General features: G+C 33.8%; 2 protein-coding genes across 3 annotated transcripts in view; both read left to right on the top strand.

The window, feature by feature from the left end:
- Window positions 1-2,035: 2,035 nt before the first annotated feature.
- tmem216 (transmembrane protein 216) lies at window positions 2,036-9,326 on the top strand. 2 transcript variants are annotated; one of them, NM_001328140.1, is made up of 6 exons: window positions 2,036-2,059; window positions 3,706-3,719; window positions 3,809-3,902; window positions 3,984-4,076; window positions 8,367-8,568; window positions 9,127-9,326. In NM_001328140.1, exons 1-6 carry the CDS (start codon window positions 2,047-2,049, stop codon window positions 9,140-9,142), a joined length of 432 nt encoding a protein of 143 aa, NP_001315069.1. In that variant the 5' UTR covers window positions 2,036-2,046; the 3' UTR covers window positions 9,143-9,326. The 2 variants fall into 2 exon arrangements, with proteins under 2 accessions (NP_001315069.1, XP_073777534.1); XM_073921433.1 differs by lacking the exon at window positions 3,706-3,719 and having other exon boundaries at window positions 2,036-2,076.
- Window positions 9,327-9,967: 641 nt separating this feature from the next.
- pde6a (phosphodiesterase 6A, cGMP-specific, rod, alpha) overlaps window positions 9,968-19,921 on the top strand; it is a 28,769-nt gene continuing 18,815 nt past the window's right edge. Inside the window, exons 1-11 of the mRNA NM_001007160.2 lie at window positions 9,968-10,541; window positions 14,313-14,465; window positions 14,699-14,788; window positions 14,884-15,024; window positions 15,448-15,522; window positions 15,665-15,729; window positions 16,879-16,945; window positions 17,169-17,216; window positions 17,359-17,508; window positions 19,476-19,619; window positions 19,854-19,919. Of these exons, the coding sequence (NP_001007161.1) occupies window positions 10,065-10,541; window positions 14,313-14,465; window positions 14,699-14,788; window positions 14,884-15,024; window positions 15,448-15,522; window positions 15,665-15,729; window positions 16,879-16,945; window positions 17,169-17,216; window positions 17,359-17,508; window positions 19,476-19,619; window positions 19,854-19,919 (1,476 nt within the window). The 5' untranslated portion in view covers window positions 9,968-10,064. The remainder of the gene's footprint in view (window positions 10,542-14,312; window positions 14,466-14,698; window positions 14,789-14,883; window positions 15,025-15,447; window positions 15,523-15,664; window positions 15,730-16,878; window positions 16,946-17,168; window positions 17,217-17,358; window positions 17,509-19,475; window positions 19,620-19,853; window positions 19,920-19,921) is intronic.

The following is a 19,921-nucleotide window of genomic DNA, read 5'->3' as shown; positions in this document are numbered from 1 at the left end:
TAAATTTAAGCACAATACAGTGTTAACGATCAAACTATTTATAATGATTAAAGTGGCTGACATTATTTTATGAATAAATCTGTCTTCTTTTTGAACTGTGTAAAGCTGTACCTGATCAATTAATCCTACTATGCTTCTATATTTCGATGCTAGTCATTAGGTGGTACTTGGAGAGACAAATTCTTACTGAGGTGAAAATTTTGAGAACCACTGATCTATACCAAACACGTCCAGCGATGCACCCGTCCATTCCTGACCATCAGTTTCCATTCTTTGATGAGGTGTGTGATTCCCTTTTTTCTACTTGTGGTCCATTCCAATCTGTAAAATACAATAGAAATATATTAAGTCATTTATTTATCTTAATACCATTTTTTGGAAGATTCATCTACCATTGTCTCCAGTCTGGTTCTGTTGTAACACTGGCAAGTAATATTTCGCGGCTTTAAATAATTACTAGATGACAATCTATAAACTTAAAATAGATAAATGTGTTACAAAAATTACTAACACTGTAAATAGAACAAATAACTAAAAATCTAAAATGTTGAACAGGACAACTTAAACACATATTGATAATTAGTGCTGTATTGTTTGTAGTTTAGGCTGACAGCATACAAATACATTATAACCGATTAATTTACCAGACGATATAACAAATAACAACCTGCAAAAGTTAGACAGTAATATACAAATGAAGCACACAAACAAAAATATCGTATCTATCGGTCTACCTAACTGACAACATAACAAATGGCATTCATTATAAACAGGCTACTAAAGAAGATAACAGAATACACAAACTAGAAAAATATGGATTCAAAATGCTAAAGTTAACAAGTCGTCTATACAGAAATCTCCATTTCCATCCAACATTCAGTACAATCAACAGTCTAACCGAAGAAAGACGTGGAAAAACTAATATACTACTCTGAAACGATATGACAGAAAGAAATACTAAAATATTTAGTGTATTCAACCAAAATCTCGTCGAAACAACAAAATATAACCTAAAATTATACTTTAAGAGAGATCTTTACATACCGCTAATGTCAGCGATGGCCAGACACTTAATGAAGGTCACACTAGTTTCTCAACGTCATTTTTCGAACACATTCTTTTTTAGAACGCCACTGACTATGGTAACCACAGCAACGCCACCGCACCGCCATCTTATGAGTATTTAAATAATAGCAACTGTGATTCTCTGTTTGACTAAATTTCGTATGTTCATATTCTATTTTGCATGCATATAAGTCTTATTTTTCAGGCATATAGTAAATTTATCTGTATCTAACCTGTATGTCTAAAAATAAAATATAGTTCAGTTTAAGCCACCAGAGAGCACTGTAGCTTCGGTCCGTGAACGGAGGAGCTGCTATTTTATCGGATAGAAAATACAATAACGCTTATATTTAATAACTGATTATAATTGTATGGTGTGAAAAAAAACCTCCAGTTACCTAGAAGAAAGCTCAAACGTGTAATGTGTATTTTATGTTATAAAAAGATATGTAAATGTATACCTTTATCAAAATACTCTCTTTTTTTACAGTTTTATAACAGTTAACAAAAACAGTTTATAAAAAGTAAAGAATCACACCTTATTATTATAGTACAAATTCTATACAATAATGTAGAATAAAAAATACATTATATCTGAATAGAGGAATTAATAATAGCGAATATGAAATAGTAGTGTGCTATGTATAATAATCATAACTATGAATAACACTAATACAACATTGCGTATACTATTGGCTAAAAGGAACGTATAAAAGGTTATTTATTTCAGTGGCAGTGACTGTTTTGCTGCTTAGTGTGCATATGAATATACAGATTATTATATTTATATGAACCGTAAGCTGTGACCGTTACCATTTTGTTTTGACCTTGTGGACTATAGGTGGAAAATGTGTGTGCTTACTACAGAATGTGTTCATTTCTCGCACTTGTATGTTTTTGATCACTGACCCGTTTGCTTGATTTGATTGGATGGCCGATGTTTGTCTCCGCCTACAGTATGCGTGTCCATGGCAATCTAACATGGCTGCCCACGGTAAGCAAAACGGAAATGTTTTGGTTTTGATAGTAAGTTTATTGGTTCACCTTAGTTGCGCATATTTAACTTAAATAAGTGGGCGACTTTAATAAACCAGACCCAGACGTTTTTGAAGAAACAAGCGGACTAATAGAGCAGAATGTGCACTTTTGTTTAGGGTGGAAAGTAGGCATCACGTAGCCGATTTTAGCCATTTAAAGCACGCCTGTCTTTTTTCCAACAAATAGATGTTATTTTTTTTATTATATTCTTGCATAATGATTAACTGCCTGTTGATCTTACTTCAATGCTTAATCTGTGTGTGTTACTTAACCGCGTGTTCACTAAATGTGTTCTCGCACTTGTCAGTATTGTTTTGTACAAATTGTGCTTGTGGGGCAGCTATTGTCTTCAACACTTTAAATGCAACCTATTTATTTTCATCTTTAAAAAGTCGTGTTTTTGAAAAAACATAGGTCTAATGAGAATTTTTATAGATAACCATATTACTTTGCTAAAAATATTGATAACCACTATTACTAGTTAATTGGGGCAGAATACCCGATTAATTTCAACACTGTGTCTTAAAATGAGCTGTATGAAAATCTTAAAAAGGCTGTTAGTTATAGTGGTAGGATGTGTTTACTTTGCAAAAAATCTAATAATATAAAACTCTATCCATTTAATTTTGTAATATACTTTAAAAAAAGCACCTGACATTACTGTCTTATTAACACTACCAACGATGCTGCTCAGGTATTCTCTGTAGATACAACCAACACATTTTAATGAAATTTAAATCTTTCCTTTGTTCTTTAGTCATTAATGTTGTTCACAAATGCTTCATGTCATTTTAAAGGGATAGTTCACCCAAAAATCAAAGTTCTGTCGTGAGTTGTCCTGGTTTCAAATCTATATGAGTTTTTTTTCCTGTTAAACAGAAAAGTAGATCAGTTAAAGAAAGGTCGAAACCTGTAACCATTGATTTCTGTAGTTTTTTTTTTCCCCGATGGAAGTCAGTGGTTACAGGTTTTCAGGTCTTTTCATATTTTTATGTTTAACAGAAGAAAAATAAAATCTTGTAAAAGTTTTGAACCACTTAAGAGTAAGTAAATAGTGATTACATTTTTTTGGGGGGGATGAACTATGCCTTTAAAAGTACACTGTCCTGTAACTTTGTACGTTTATTTCATTTTCAGACTCATCTTTATTTTATACTAGAGTTTGTAATGTAAGAAAACTTTTAACAAGTTGGCCTGGATTATGGCTTGAAACATTTTAACAAAGACTTTTGAGGAAGAAAATGAGCCACTGACCCAAAACAGCATTGTATATGCATGCCATGTGCAATATAGGAAGCTGGTTTGTGAACTCTGATAGGCAAACTGACTGTAATATTGAATGAATGCATACAAATTCACAAACCAGCACATTCTCACCTGTGAAAGATTTATGCTATCTATATTTACACTATCTTTGGTTATAAAAATGTCAGTGGCAGTGCCCCCCTTTTCTTCTACAAGTAGAGACTGCACAATATTGTGGCATCTTGAAAAACTGCATTACCCATTCCAAGATGGCAGATGCATAAATGAGACTAAAGGACTTTTACTTTTAGACCTATGTTATTTTCACTAATTCAGTATTTATTTTCACTTTTGCAGGAAGACAACCTGTTGTATCTTTTCAAGCTGTTTTTTTTTCTTATTATTTACTCGTTTGTCTTTGTTTATTCTGTTGATATTGCTTCTTAACAAAGTACCTCAGTTGTCGTCCACACCACTGCAGATCCTGTTTCATTTGAACGGCTGGTATTTTGCTGCATTTTTCGTTGCTGAGATTCTTATGTTCATTTACAAAGGTGATGTATGGCCTCTTGAAATATTCTGAAAATTTGTGATTTTATTTGTCAAGTAATCACTGTTTGCTCTGACATTTGTAGGAGTGATACTCCCTTACCCACAAGATAATCTGATATTGGATGTTGTCCTGCTGCTCCTCTTCTCTGGCCTTGAAACACTCAGACTTTTCTATGGTCAGTGCCTTATAAAGTTGTTTAATCTGCTTTAGTTTGTAGAATCGTTCAGTTAGTGCACTGAAATTATGCTCAGTCAGAACTTCAGAAGACCTTGTGAAGCAGTGTTTGACGATGCTCAAAATTTAGCAATAAATAAAGTGTGCATTAGTCGGGCCTGCTTCTTCAGCAGTGCTAGTTCTAGAAGTGTTTTTTTCTTCCCCATAGGACTTTATAAAAATGTTTTTTGAAAAGTGCTACAGATTTTTGAGCTGATCATTCCGTCAATTAATTAACTTACTCAAACGTGTTTTGTTACAGTTTTTATGTTATCTTCTTTGGGATTATTGAATAATATGTAAATGTCTAGACGATTTGAGATACTATATAAAACTATAAACACAATAACTTGTCTATAGAGAACAGGAATTTGACGTAACTGTGTAATGCATTCTGGGTGTTTAGCACAAGAAAGCCTGATTCCCATTGATCTCTACTGATTTTTTGTATCATATATATACACTCATCGGCAATAAACAGGAAGTGTTTGTACTACAGGTAATGAAGAAAATCATATATGCAGATGTTTTCTTGCTGCAGCTTGGGTAACTTTTAAGATTGTTACTTTTACTTGAGTATAAATTTTGTATACTCTACCCACCTCTGAAAGTAATACTGGTAATAATTTTCAACATCTTTTAGTGGATGCATTATATGAGATGCCTACCGCAGCTTAGTTTTAGGGATAGTAGAATAAATCAATGCACTGTGAATCAAGAAATGATTCTTGGATCGATTCAGAAATTTCCTGAATGCATTGCGATTCTCCTGTAAATCGATTCTCTATCGAAAAGGTTCTATATGCTTTCCAAACAACCACACTGTTCCAATCCTTACACAAACCATTTGAACATAAAAGAATCATTAATAAAGTTAATAATTTTAAGAAAATGTTTAGATAAATTAGTGTTCATAGTGAGCAGTGTTTATATTAATCCCATATTATATTAAGACTGAAGCACAATAGCTCATCTTCATGCTCAGTGTATGATTAAAGCGCCATCTGCTGTTCAAAAATCAGATTCCATTCTAGACTGAATAGTGATCCATTTCAAAGTCTAAGAATCAATCCACAATACGTTGATTTATTGCTGCAGCCATGCTTTGTTTACAAAATGAGTACTTCTAATTGCATTCGCATTGTAAATCTTAAAGTTAAGATATTGAACTTTACTTGTTAAGTTTTCAACACAGGGCGAGGCAGTGGCGCAGTAGGTAGTGCTGCCGCCTCACAGCAAGAAGGTCGCTGGGTCGCTGGTTCGAGCCTCGGCTCAGTTGGCGTTTCTGTGTGTAGTTTGCATGTTCTCCCTGCCTTCCCGTGGGTTTCCTCCGGGTGCTCCGGTTTCCCCCACAGTCCAAAGACATGCGGTACAGGTCAATTGAGTAGGCTAAATTGTCCGTAGTGTATGAGTGTTTGTGTGTTTCCCAGGGATGGGTTGCGGCTGGAAGGGCATCCGCTGCGTAAAAACTTTCTGGATAAGTTGGCGGTTCATTCCGCTGTGGCGACCCCGGATTAATAAAGGAACTAAGCCGACAAGAAAATAAATTAATGAAAGTTTTCGGTACCTATAATCTCAATATAATTCCATGGAATTATATTTACCTATTTTTACCAATTCTGTGCAGAAATAGCAAACGCTTTTTTAACATTATGTTTGGTTCTCTAAGGTTTAACCCAATCCAACCAGCTATCAGGCGACACATAATATTACAACTTTGATTCAAAGGAAATAAGTATAAACAAAATAAAAGAGATGTTTTGATACTGTGCATGTAATGGCTTTATTGAGAGAAATAACTCAAATCAAATGTTCAAAAATCATTTGTAAAAACAATATAGTTTCACTTCATTTTAAAATATGCAAAAAAATAAATATATAAATTTAGTATTTTAAAAATTAAATTAACTTCACTGACATGTTTAGCCCATTTCACCTATTTTATTGTTAGATTTGTCTGTACAGCATCACTCTCCACTATTAGACAAAATTGTTTATAAATAAGTTGAGCTAACGGGAACAGATGGATTTAGCAGAAGCATACACAATCAATTAACAACCTCGGAGCTCATAAATGGTCTGTCTTCAAAGGTTCATAAGCTTTTGTTTAAAATTGATTTCCCTGTGGATAAAATGATTGGGGTTTTTAATTCCAGGACATGACTGTTGACCTCCATTGCTTCTGTTTTAATACAAAAGCAATTTACTTTATTCCAGGTTAAAGCAATAGAATGGAATCCACAACAGATGAATTAGTCTTCAAATCTGTTGCAAAATAATCATGGTCTGTTGTGACTTACTGTGTCTATAAGGAAAAATATTATAAATGAAAGAATTAGAAATGTATATTCTTGACACTGCTGTTACAGTACGCCTTCACAGGCACTTTCATTTACAGTTTTATTTTGAAACATGACAAAATAGCAATATAGTGAAACTTCCCATTTTAAATAAACTTAAAAAAAACTGTGCTGCAAAAGAACTACTTTAACTGTTTTAACTGTTAACTATTTCCTAATTAGACATTCAGTTGAAGTCAGAATTATTAGCCCCCCTGAATTATTAGACCCCCTGTTTAATTTTTCCCCAATTTCTTTTTAATAGAGAGAAGAATTTTCAACACGTTTCTTAATAGTTTTAATAACTCATCTCTAATAACTGATTTATTTTAATCTTTGCCATGATGACAGTAAATAATATTTTACTAGGATATTTTTCAATACATTTCTATACAGCTTAAAGTGACATTTAAAGGCTTAACTAGGTTCATTTTAGTTTAACTAGGGAGGATAGGGTAATTAGGCAAATTATTGTATAATGATGGTTTGTTCTGTAGACTATTGGAAAAAAATGTAGCTTAAAGGGGCTAATAATTTTGTCTCTAAAATTGTATTAAAAAAAATTTAAAACTGTTTTTATTCTAGCCAAAATAAAACAAATAAGTCTTTCTCCAAAAGAAAGAATATTTTTTGAAAATAATTTTTTAAAAAAAGAAATTTTTTTTGCTCTGTTAAACATCAGTTAGGAAATATATAAAAAAAAAAAAATTCAAAGGGGGTTTAATAATTCTGACTTCAACTGAATGTCACTGTTAACAAGACAGGGATACAATAATGCAATTATTTTATGATGCAATAATATTATTATCAGCATGGATCCACTGAATTGTTTAAAGTGATATAAAATATTAGATTTTTACAAAAAATACATTTTTTTTTATTTATTTTACTTATTTGTCTATTCATCAAAAAATCCCAAAAAACACAAGTTTTCACAAATAACCTGTTAATACATAAACAGCAGCTTCAAACTTTATTTTTTAAAGTTCTGTTTAGCACATGCAGTTTTTTAAATTCATTATAAATATCCATTATGTTCAAATAATCCATTAGCAAACCAAATATGTGTGTATATGTGTTCGTATAAGTTCTAAATCCAAAAAGTTAAGGTAACTCAAACTGTTTGAGGAAACCGATTGCAACAAACCATTTAAGTTAAAAGAAAATCCTAATGAGTACTGTGAACATAATCCATTTTAGTAAATGAAGCAATTTGAGCACAGTAAAACCCATTAAATGAAGAGAACTCAAACCAACTGACTACTGTTAAACCCAATAAGTTAAGGCAACTTAAACCATTTGAGGAAACCGATTACAAAAAAACTAGTAATCTATATGAGTACTGTGAACCTACTCCATTTAAGTTGAAGTAATAAGGTATTTTAATAACTCATTACCTTCAACACTGAGATCAAAACTCTTTTCAAGTCAGTAGAATTAAATTAGCTATACTCATTTCATTTGATAAAGTTGATTGTTGGGTTTTACAGTGTAGAATTAAGCACTCATTTATAACACTCTGTATTTGAATTACAATTTTATATCCTGTCTAATGTTTAATATCACTTGAAATACAATTTTTAAATCTTAGACTGAACTGGATTTTAATACGCATTCTCTGTTCAGCTCTTAATAGAGTTTAACCCTGCTGTGTTCACAAGTGCATGATTGTAGAAAAAGAATTATAATAGATTTCCCAGAGATGGGTTGCGGCTGGAAGGGTATCCGCTGTGTAAAAACTTTCTGGATAAGTTGGCGGTTCATTCCGCTTGGACTAAGCCGGCAAGAAAATGAATGAATGAATGAATTATAATAGAGATAACTGCCCTCTTTGTTGTGTACTGTTGTAATTGATGAAAGTGCATTGCCCCATGTTGCAAATGTAGTGATAGTGTGTAAAATCTGTCTTTCAGGCTGGAAGGGGAACCTGTGTCAGCGTTCTTTGGCTCTGTTTGTGAGTGTTGCTATTCTGGTGCCATGTGCAGTGTTGAGTGTTTACTACCTGCTGCTTCAGACCTTCGTTTTACGCCTTGAGTTTGTCCTCAATGCTGTGCTCCTCTGCTTTTATGGCTTCGAGCTGGTTCTGGGAGTGATGACAATCTCAATTTTTTCCAGGTAGCTGTTGTTTTTTTGTGCATATTTATTCCATAGTTTCAGCATTAGGAGACACACACATTATAATGATATCTATGGAATGAATATACCGAGAGTCGGCAGTATTTTTTTAATGTTTTAAAATAAGCTTATCCTGATCACCAAGGCTGCGCTTATTTAATCAAAAATACAAAAGTAAATATAGCAAAGTAATATAGCAATTCCAGTACATTCCAGTATTTTTTGGGGGGGCCCCATGAGGAAAATGGCTCATAAATTACTTGGAATTAAGTATTTAGAAAATGTTAAATGGATATAGTTTCCTGGGAGAGTTGGGATTTGCGTGCGTGCGTGCGTGCGTGCGTGCATGCGTGCGTGCGTGTGTGTGTGTATGTGTGTGTGTTTGTGTGTTTGTGTGTGTGTGTGTGTGTGTGTGTGTGTGTGTGTGTGTGTGTGTGTGTGTGTGTGTGTGAGAGAGAGAAAACTTATTTAGAAACTTAATAGAACATATTTGTGGATATTCAGTAACCGACTTGCTGTGTAAAATAAACAATATTAAAATGCAGATTTTTCTTTCAGGGCCAACATCTATTAAATCCATCTTCTGAAAACATGAACACTCAATAACAAGGATAAGCAGCAGCCTTTCGAATAGAGAACTGTCAAGAATTACAATTAAACATAAAGCTGACAAGTACCTTTATTATGTAGATATTGTATACAGTGTAAATGTATTTATGTAAATAGAAATATAGCCATTATTAAATAGTAAATTGAAACAGATTTGTCATTCATTTGTTACACCACACAAACACACACACACACAATCAAAAATTTGGGATACAATTATTGAATGTTTTTAAAGGAGACTCATATTAACAAAGGCTACTTTAGTTAATCAGAAGTACTGTAGTACTTATTATTAATAGTAATTAATATTATTAACATTTTAAAACATCTGTTTATATAATTACTTTCAAGAAGATCTCTTTGTCATTGTTGAGCAACAATTGTACTCATTATATATTTTTTGGAAACAGTGACATTATTTTGGTTTTAAAAAGCCATTAATCTGAATATTGGGAAAAGATACAGTATACCATGCACAGAATCTTAAAGCTTTGACCCAAGCTTGGCATACATCCGAATTTATTTGAAGAAGAAATCCCTTTTGTTGGAGACTTAGCTTTGTACCTTTGCAAAGCTTACATGAATATACATAACAAGCTACAACAAAATTAAAGCATTACATAGCCGCCATATGGCCTAAAATGGCTCATTTTCCAGATGTTCTAATTGCGTCAACAAACGCTTATGTATTCTAGCTGCGACTGCTCTCAGGTAAATGTCATAATCCTAATTACAATTGGACACAGGATTATGAGCACACTCAGACGCCTCTTTAAAACAATCTCTATTAATCCCTCAGTGTTTCTCAGTGTCCTGCTGCATAGGACAACTGTGACCCCACATAGAAAACCCATTCAAGTGTTAAACTTCACTACAGCTTTGGAGAAATGGCTGCAGTGGACAAGGATGTGGCTGAGAAGTTTTTGGACAGTAATCCAATGTTTGCCAAGCAATACTATGACTCCAGGTTCCGGGCGAAGGTCGTCTCTGACCTTCTTTCGACCACTAAGCAAACCGCAGTGGACATCAGTTCTCACCATGAACTGAGCTCTATGGAGGAGTGTGAGATTATTTTTGACATGGTGCGGGACATGCAGGAGAACCTGCATATGGAGAGGGCCGTGTTTAACCTCATGCGGCATCTGAGCTTTATGATCCGGGCAGATCGCATGAGTCTCTTCATGTACCGCCAGAGGAATGGAATAGCCGAACTGGCCACACGAATCTTCAATGTCCATAAAGACGCTACCCTGGAGGAATGTCTGGTGCCACCAGACAGCGAGATTGTGTACCCGCTGGACACAGGCATTGTAGGACATGTGGCCACTGCTAAGAAGACTGTCAACGTACCTGATGTCACAAAGGTGGGATAAACCTTGATGCTTATAACATACTTTGTGTTTACTTTTAGAATCTCACAAAGAAGAACTAGTTTAAATATAGATTAAAAAAATCATTGTATGACAAGTTAGCCATGACTGTTAGCATGTGTTTTTTAAGTAATATATTAAAGTAATCAATGTTTCAGCGTTTTCCCTGAGATGGGTTGCGGCTGGAAGGGCATCCGCTGTGTAAAAACGTGCTGGATAAGTTGGCAGTTCATTTCACTGTGGCGACCCCGGATTAATAAAGGGACTAAGCCGAAAAGAAAATGAATGTATGTTTCAACTTATTATTTTTGTGAAGCCATTGTGATGCAAGTTGAAATGACTTGGGAAATTAGTTTGATTCAAATTTAAGCAACATTTTTTTTTACAGTAAATATTGAATAAATACTGTAGAGTAAAACAAATTATATGAAGGCATATATAAAATAATTACTAGTATCTAATAAAAGATACTACTATCTAAAAATTTACTAGTACCTAAGTAACTTTATTATATAATCACATTGGAATACGTTTTAGTCATAAATAAAAAGCTGATATCTTAGCGACAGAAGTCCAGAGTCAATGTCATATAAGATTTGCCATTAGTAACATTACAAACAAAAACACATTTAAAAAGGTACAACAATCTGTTCAATTGGTAGTTGTTGCTTAACTAAAAAATTACTTTTATTGGAATTAATAATAGTATTAAATGAAGAAGTACAATTATCTGTTTTATATGTGCTAGAGTCTATTGATGTACTAGTATGTTATGAATATTTACTATCTAATAGGCCTCATAAATGTTAACTTGTAGTATCATATTAGTATTAATAAATAAATAGCCAATGAGAACCTAAGAAGTGAGCATTAGTAGCTAATAAATAAGTACTTTTAATTGAAAAGATACTATCATCTAATACAAGTAGGTTTTCTTTTGATTACACTGAAAAAAAAATATTCAAAGATGATTCTGTGAATTTAATAAAAAGAATTAAGTGGTTGTTATAAATTTTTTGGTCTAAATTTAAAAAAAAAATTAATTAAGTTGAACATTACTACATTTAATTAGTTTGATTAAATTTAACACATTTAAATAGTTTGCAACAATTTTGCAGACATTTTTTTCAGTGTATGAAAAATACCAGTAGTTTTAAAGTGAACTCTTTATATAACCTGTAGAGGGCAGTGCAACGCCAGCAATTCATACTCCAGATTTGCTTCAAAGTCATTTTGATCAGGCCAAAAGATAAGTAAATTAAGGCATGACTATTCAGAATTTTATACACCAAGTGATTTATGATTTTGTCCAAGGGTACGTGGCGTGCGTTTTATAGAGTAATTTATTGACAGTTCTAACAAAGCTGGCATTAAAAGAAAATAACTTATTTAATATTAAACATAAACTATTGCTAAAAATAGGATGTTTTGCTAACAATTTGTGTCATTTGCTGTTTTGGCTGATAAGCATGAGAAATATGCAGGAGATGCAGCACAGAAAGATATGTGTGAGTCAATGTGCTGTGTGACGACCGTGAAATCTCACTCTCTTTGATTAGAAATTACTAACCATTTTTCAAAGGAACAGTCCGTCTTGGCACACAGTGTGCTTCACCGCTTCAGTCGGCAATATACTTTCCTCTGTGGTGCTCATAATCACTTAAAATGGGGTTTTTCAATCTTGACAATGGCGTTATGTGACCGAAATACCAAGTGGTCTATTTAAAACCCTCGAGGTGGCGACAGCGTCGTATCTCAGTAAGAAATGTCTGCTAGACTGCTGAGTAACTACATGTTTGTCCACAGATATGGTAATGTTTTTAAGTATTCCCACGTTTATATGCAAAACGTGTTGTCGTCTTCATAATTTTAGGAATGAGATTGCTTCAACTTTTACTTCCCTTGTACTGTAGGTCAGTTATTAATATGCAAGGCTGGTGCTGGATTAGAGCAGGTCAGTGCTCTTCCCAGTGTGTTTAGGTTAGCGGGGTCTGGAGGGGATAAAAGTCTTTAATCTGAGTTGAATTAGAGCGATCCTGGATTAAATCTAAAGGTCAGTGCCTAACGCCGTGTTCCACTGGTCAGCAGAATATCAGCGTTTACCTGGATTCAACATTTACTTTTCATTTTTACTGATAATATTGCAACAAAATATAGATCGTTGGATTTTTTTCCCATTTAAAAGCAAATTAACGCTTAAATCCAGTCATATACATCATGCAAATAGGCATATTATGCGATTTGTCCATTATTGATCCAGGATGGAGAGAAAAGTTTGTTTTATTAAGCTGTCTAACACTTTACAATAACAGTACATGGACAATGATGTATTAATGATACATGTCATAGCTATAAACATTACTTAATCATGAGTACATTATAAGTTAAGGGATGTGTTAATCGTGAACTAATTTTAACCACAACATGAGTCACAAGAGTTCATCAATAAGCAATGGTTACCTAAATTACTTGTTATTACATGTTGTTAATTAATGTATTAATTAACATTTAAGTTTAAGCTAAATGTAACCAACATGAACTCATGAGCTGTTAATGCATAACAATATCATGACTTTACTTGGAGGGGCACATCATGTTTAACTCATCCTTATAAACTTCTTTGTTTAACCTTTTGATGTTGACAGAACACTTTTCTATTGTTATTCAGTGTAAACGCACTAGACAGATGTGCATATGGAGTTCATGAGTTGTTGGATTAATGATGATGTGCACCTCCAAGCAAAGTCATGATATAATATACAATAACAGCTCATGATTTCATTATGGTTTAATTAAGCATAAACCAATGTGATATTTAATACATTAATTAACAAACAATCATGTACTAACAATTAATTAAGGTAGCCACACATTAACTAATGTGACATCATGTTGTAGTTAAAGTTAGTACATAATTAGCTCATGCATTAACTGGAGGACCACCAGCACTAAATGTTTTGTATGTCTACTTTGTCTGTCACACCTTATTACAGTCTCTGCTAATGAGCTGATGATCTGAATCCGGTGTGTTTGGTTAAGGAGACATGGAAAATCTGCAGAGCTGGTGGTCCTCCAGGAACGTGGTTGAGAATTACTGCATTACTCATCATTAGTTCATAATAAAGTAATGTTTATTTAACATATTAAAACATCATTATTCAGGCACTATTATTGTAAAGTGTTACCAACCTGTCTATAATTATTTATATTAAATATTACTTAATATTAATTAACATGTTGATTTGCATTAATCTACTTTTGTTGCATGTTTATTAAATATATAATAAATATTTAATTGCATTTAACTGAATTGATAAACACCAATTTACTATAGTTTCAGTAGCTAACAGAAGTTGACGATTCTTCGCATGGGAGTCGGTTGCTCTAACGCGGAGGTTAAAAGCCTCTAGTGTTTGTCACTAGAGTACATTTAGAGGTCAGAGGAATGAGGTTTACCTGCATAGTACTTCGCTGGCTGGCCTTTGGTACACTCACTGCCTAAACATCACTCCCATCTCGGACGAGCCCCCATGTGTAACCCACCAGTCTTAATGCACCCAACACAGTCTGAGCTCAGATCGAACTGGCGATTCTTTGCATGGGAGACAGTTGCTCTAATAAGGAGGCTAAAGACCATGACCTCTAGCGTCTGTCGCTAGAGCACCTTCAGAAGTCACAGGAGTGAGGTTTACCTGCATAGCACTTCACTAGCTGGCCTCTATTACAGTTCTATTGCTTTACCATCATATATGCTTCACTCTCCAGGACAGCCATTTCAGTGACTTTGTGGACAACTTGACAGAGTACGAGACCAAGAATGTGCTTGCGACCCCTATCATGAATGGCAAGGACATGGTGGCTGTCATGATGGCAGTCAACAAGATCGGGGCTCCTCATTTCACTGCTCAGGATGAAGAGGTACCGTTCACTCATACCATACTCAACACTAACTTCGAGCCTTGGTGTGATGATGTCAATTTGAAACGTAAACACTGCAGAAAAAATTAATTATATGCATTGTGCGACCTACGCATTTCTAATCTCCAAAAGTTTCACTGAATATTAAAACTGTTTAAGCATTCTGATTAAACTGACTTTAACAGAACAGATTAAACACTCTGCTGAACTGAATCCAATGTTCTGTCTTGTAGACACTGAAGAAATATCTCAACTTTGCTAATCTTGTGCTCCGAGTGTTTCACCTGAGCTACCTGCACAACTGTGAAACCAGAAGAGGACAAGTGAGATTTCTATAAGACTGAGATTTCAAACGTGTTCACATTCACTGTCATTCCATGATCTTTTTCATGTCATTTTTTCCAAATCCACTTTGAAGGTATTGCTCTGGTCTGCCAGCAAAGTGTTTGAAGAGCTGACTGACATTGAGAGACAGTTCCACAAGGCTCTTTATACAGTCCGAGCTTTTCTCAACTGTGACCGCTACTCTGTTGGCCTTCTCGACATGACCAAAACTAAAGTGACTATCTTTCTATCTTTTTATCTGTCTAGCACTAGCACAACAACTAGCCAAGCTATACTAACAAGATGTTAAATGCTAGCAACATGATAAAATGCTAGCTACATGCTAAAAGTAGGCTAGCAATGTACTAAACATGTTAATGTGAATTTGTGCTAACATAATTAGAATATGTCTGTGTCTGGCTGTCTGTCTGTTTGTCTGTCACTAGCAATATGTTTAAATAAACCTCTTTCTAACAAAAAAAATTTTTAAATAAACATCTTATAAGCTTGTTTACTGCTGTTACACTTGCAAAATTTAGTACTTTGATATGTCATTTGAACCATATTTGAATCAGTTGAATTTATAATGAATATATGGCACTTGTGCCTATTTAAACATATGTTTGCCTTAAAATATTTTGTTTTTGTGTATTTGTAGGAGTTCTTTGACCTTTGGCCCGTACTGATGGGAGAAGTACCTCCATATAGCGGACCAAAGACCCCTGATGGCAGAGTGAGTGATATGCAGGATAAATAGGAAACATAATTGCTAATGTAATTGTTAATCATGTCAGAGAAACAGAACTGCTCTGAATTAATCTTCATACAACTTTTGCATACTCTGTGTTTTACTTACAATATTATTTCTTCTTCAGGAAGTGATATTCTACAAAGTGATTGATTACATATTGCATGGAAAGGAGGACATCAAAGTCATTCCGTAAGTGAAGGCATTTTATTGGATGGTAAATGTTAATATGTGTTAACATTTGTTGTGTTATTAAGCTAGTTCCATACATTTTAATAACTGCACCTTCAAACATATGAAGAAATAGCAATGGCCAGTTTTTTAAGAATAAAATCGATGTTGGCAAGATTATTATTTTTTTTTTGCAGTGGTTAGACAAACTTGACACACCATTTATTGTCTGCAATAAAAAATATATATCTTTTTTAATGTGGTTGAGAAGAAATAATATAAAGATGCATTCACCAGTCAAAATTGACACAAACCTGACAAAGCTTTTCTATTTTAGTAACAATTTACGATAAGGTTTCGTTAGATACTGTTAGTTAATGTATTTACTAACATGAACTTTACATGTATTAAAGTATTTATACATCTTTGCTAAAATTATTTAAAGAAGATAAAGTAGTTTTCTGTTAGTTCTTGTTAATTCACAGTGTATTAGCTAATGTTAACCAGCACAGCTTTGGATTTTAATATTCCATTAGTCAAAGTTGAACAAGATCAATAAATACAAATATTCATTCTTAGTACATGTTAGTAAATACAACAATGCAACCTTATTGTAAAGTGTGATCTCAGTTATAAATAAATGGTTAAAATAGAACCATCTCATTCATTCATTTTCCTTTCATCATAGTCCCTTTATTTATCAGGGGTCGCCACAGCACAATGGACCACCAACTTACCGAGCAAATGTTTTACGTAGCAGATGCCCTTCCAGCCGCAACCCATCACTGGGAAAATAGAACCATCTGTTTATCTTTATATAAATGTATTACCATTTACACCAAAATATAAAGGAACACTGTCATTTTCAGATTGATAACTGAAATAAATGTTCCTTGAACACCAGCTCAGAAAAAAGCTGATTTGTATCATCAGAAGGATAATAGGACACTTAAAATAGGAGTGTCAATTAAATGTTATAACATTTCACAATATTGCTGTTGTTACTGTATTTTTGATTACATACATGGAGGGTTGTTGTACCTTAGATAATTTTCCCAAAAATATGTTAAAAGCCTTACCCTTACTTTACCACCTATAAAATAAAAGCTTAATTAAAGAGAGGTACTGTACAGTTTGTTCTCCTCTGATGCATATGCATTGTCTTTACAGTAACCCTCCTGCTGACCACTGGGCTTTAGTAAGTGGGCTTCCCACCTACGTTGCAGAGAATGGCCTGGTAAGAGTCTAGACCTCCATCCTCCTCCACTGACGCCACAGTAGTCAGACGAGTTGAGAGCTATTATGGTTTATATTGCTCCTGTCATGTGCACAGTGAGGGGGAATAGAATGTGCTCCCACACTAAAATGATGGATAATTGTAATTTTGTGGGCTGTAATTAATCTACAAGCAATGCCCATTCTCAGTGAGCATGACTGCTGCTTTCCATTCACTCCTATAGATCTGTAATATCATGAATGCTGCTCAAGACGAATTCTTCGAATTTCAAGTGAGCTCACCTTAACTTATGCTTCTGTAAAATCAAAGTGAATGAAATGAAATTGACAGTATTACAAAAAGAAAAGCTGTTAAACTTCATTCAAATATTCCTGAGATGTATTTTTTTGATAAGTTTATTTTTGTTCTGCTAGAAAGAACCTCTGGATGAATCTGGATGGATGATAAAGAATGTGCTCTCCTTGCCTATCGTGAACAAGAAAGAGGAAATCGTTGGCGTGGCCACGTTCTATAACAGGAAAGATGGAAAGCCTTTCGATGAAATGGACGAAACGCTAATGGAGGTATTTGAGGCCACAGTATAGACCAGTAGTGTGTCATGGCTAAATTTACAGTAATGGATGGATCGGCAGACACTGCATTATTCATTCACGGTGTGTTTGCCCCTTGAAAGTTTGCAATGTTCTTAGTCTATTATGCTTAGCTTGGTAGGATTGAATTAAATCACTAAACCAAAGTTTTAAAACTCAAAAAAGTGCCCAGTTTTTCTGAGGGCGTTTGAGTTGGAAAAAAACATTTGGACGTGTGTAATTTTATCTCAGTGTCAATTGGAACAGTTTGAAAATACATCTTATATTTAATTGAAATGAATCAGAACCTGAATCAACTTTTTTCTGAATCTAAATCCATAAACCTCAACCAGAAAATAAACATTAATATATGTATGATTCTAAAATGGGAACGAAATTTAGATCTAAACCTGCATGTCTAGTAAATGTGAACCTGAATTCATCCTAAATGTGAACCTAAGCGTAAATATGAAACTTAATACGTATTTGAACCTGAATCTTAATCTACAGTTTATTTGAACCTGAATGCAAATCTTAATCTAAACATAAGTTTAAATGTTTGAGTTTGAATCTCAATCTTAAAGTGAGATGTAATCTGAAATTCAATCTGAAATTTAATCTGATTAATTTAATCTGAATTTTAAACTGAATTTAAAACTAAACCTGAATATCGATTTTATTATCAGCCTGAACTCTATTTTGAATGGCATCTAAATCTAACTCTAAATCTCAACCAAAGAATAAATATGAATTCTAAACCTGCATCTGAATTAACATCTGGACCTGTGGCCAATTGCACCAGCAGTGCGTGAGTTAAAACGTAGCCTAGTTGTGACTTAAAGGGACGCTAAGTTATAACTTACATACACCTAAATATTTTTGTGGCACTACTGAACTTAGTTTAAACGTAACGCTACGTTCCAACTAAATATTTAGCAGCCTCCCCCATGTATAATGGTGGAAAAGAGACGACAGCCAGATTAGTTTACTTTGAGGAGCTTGCGATATGATAATGAAGAATGATCTCCTTCTACTCAAAACTTTAATTTCCTCCTAAATCTTGCATTGTTTTAGTTTGTGAAAGAAGAGTTTAATTTTCTTTCAAGGAGTGTTTTCTGTTAATTGTATCCATCAATTAAAACAAGAATTTTTTTTATGACTGAGTTCTTCTCCCTGCTCTTTTCTCTTTCATGATATATAAATAAAATCTAGTTTAAAGTTTTCATAACTTCATGTGTATTTTGCGTGCATTCGTGGCTCACAATGCTGGTATGTGCGTCATCTGCTAAAGTGACAGACTATAATGTAATCATGTTCTATAAAAATGTAATTTGTCATTTCCTTTTTTTTTAAAGGAAAATTATGTATAGACACATTAGTTACAGAATATTAAAGCAGTTTAATGATTTAAATGCTTCTTATTGGATATTACGTCATTCAATGTGACTACACATGACTTTACAGAGAGCTTACGGCCCACTAACTACAGTTTGCCCTAAGAATATGTGGTGCATCCAAAGTAAAAACTAATTTAGTTACAAACTAGCTAATAGTTAACTTTACATGGACTTTATGTGGACTTTATGCCGTAACCTCAATCTCAATTTAAATGTAAACCTGAGTGTAAATATGAATCTGAACTTAAGATGTTTGTTTAAATGTGAATTTTAAATCCTGATATGAATCTTAACCTAATTGTAAACATTATTTTTAACATTTTGTAAATCTAAATTGAATCTAAATAAGATTCTCAGTCTACAGTAAATGTGAATCTGAAACTCATCTTAAATTTGAACGTGAATATAAATGTGAAGTCAAACCTGAATTTGAATGTGAATTTAAACCAGAATCTTAACCTAAATGAGAACATAAATGTAAAGAAAATTGTTTTATCAAATTTGAATCTGAAATTAAATCTCAACTTAAAGGTGAATCTAAACCCGAATCCTTATTTATTTCAGTCTCTCACTCAGTTCCTGGGATGGTCAGTGCTGAATACAGACACATACGATAAGATGAACAAGCTAGAAAATCGTAAGGACATCTTTCAGGACATGGTCATGTACCACGTCAAATGCAGGAAGGATGAGATTCAGAATATCTTGGTGGGTTGACATGTTTTAATCTCTAGTGTGCACTAATTAAAATAAATTACAGTACATTGGTAATGCTGGTAATGGCAGGACATCCTATTTGTACGACATGAAGAATCCTGATCATGTGGAAGAGCAGTGCTGTCCTATATGTCTCTGTGATTGATAGCCTGATTAAAAGTGGTTGTATGAACATTGAATGAGAATCTAAGTGCATCAGCAATGGGAAACTGTGTTTTTGTTCAGAACACACGTGAGATGTATGATAAAGAGCCTGACGAATGTGAAGAGGACGAGCTGGAAGATATTCTGGT

Source organism: Danio rerio, chromosome 14 (genome assembly GCF_049306965.1).
Source record: "Danio rerio strain Tuebingen ecotype United States chromosome 14, GRCz12tu, whole genome shotgun sequence".
NCBI lineage: Eukaryota > Metazoa > Chordata > Actinopteri > Cypriniformes > Danionidae > Danio > Danio rerio.
The sequence above is the reverse complement of the archived record's forward strand: the minus strand, read 5'-3'. Positions and strand labels throughout refer to the sequence as shown.

Excerpts from the sequence above, each read along its gene's own strand:
- tmem216 (XM_073921433.1), top strand. The coding sequence starts at position 2,047 with ATGGCTGCCCACGGTAAGCAAAACGGAAAT. Across the intron at positions 3,903-3,983 it reads TCTTATGTTCATTTACAAAG|GAGTGATACTCCCTTACCCA; the intron begins GTGATGTATGGC and ends TGACATTTGTAG. Across the intron at positions 4,077-8,366 it reads AACACTCAGACTTTTCTATG|GCTGGAAGGGGAACCTGTGT; the intron begins GTCAGTGCCTTA and ends TCTGTCTTTCAG.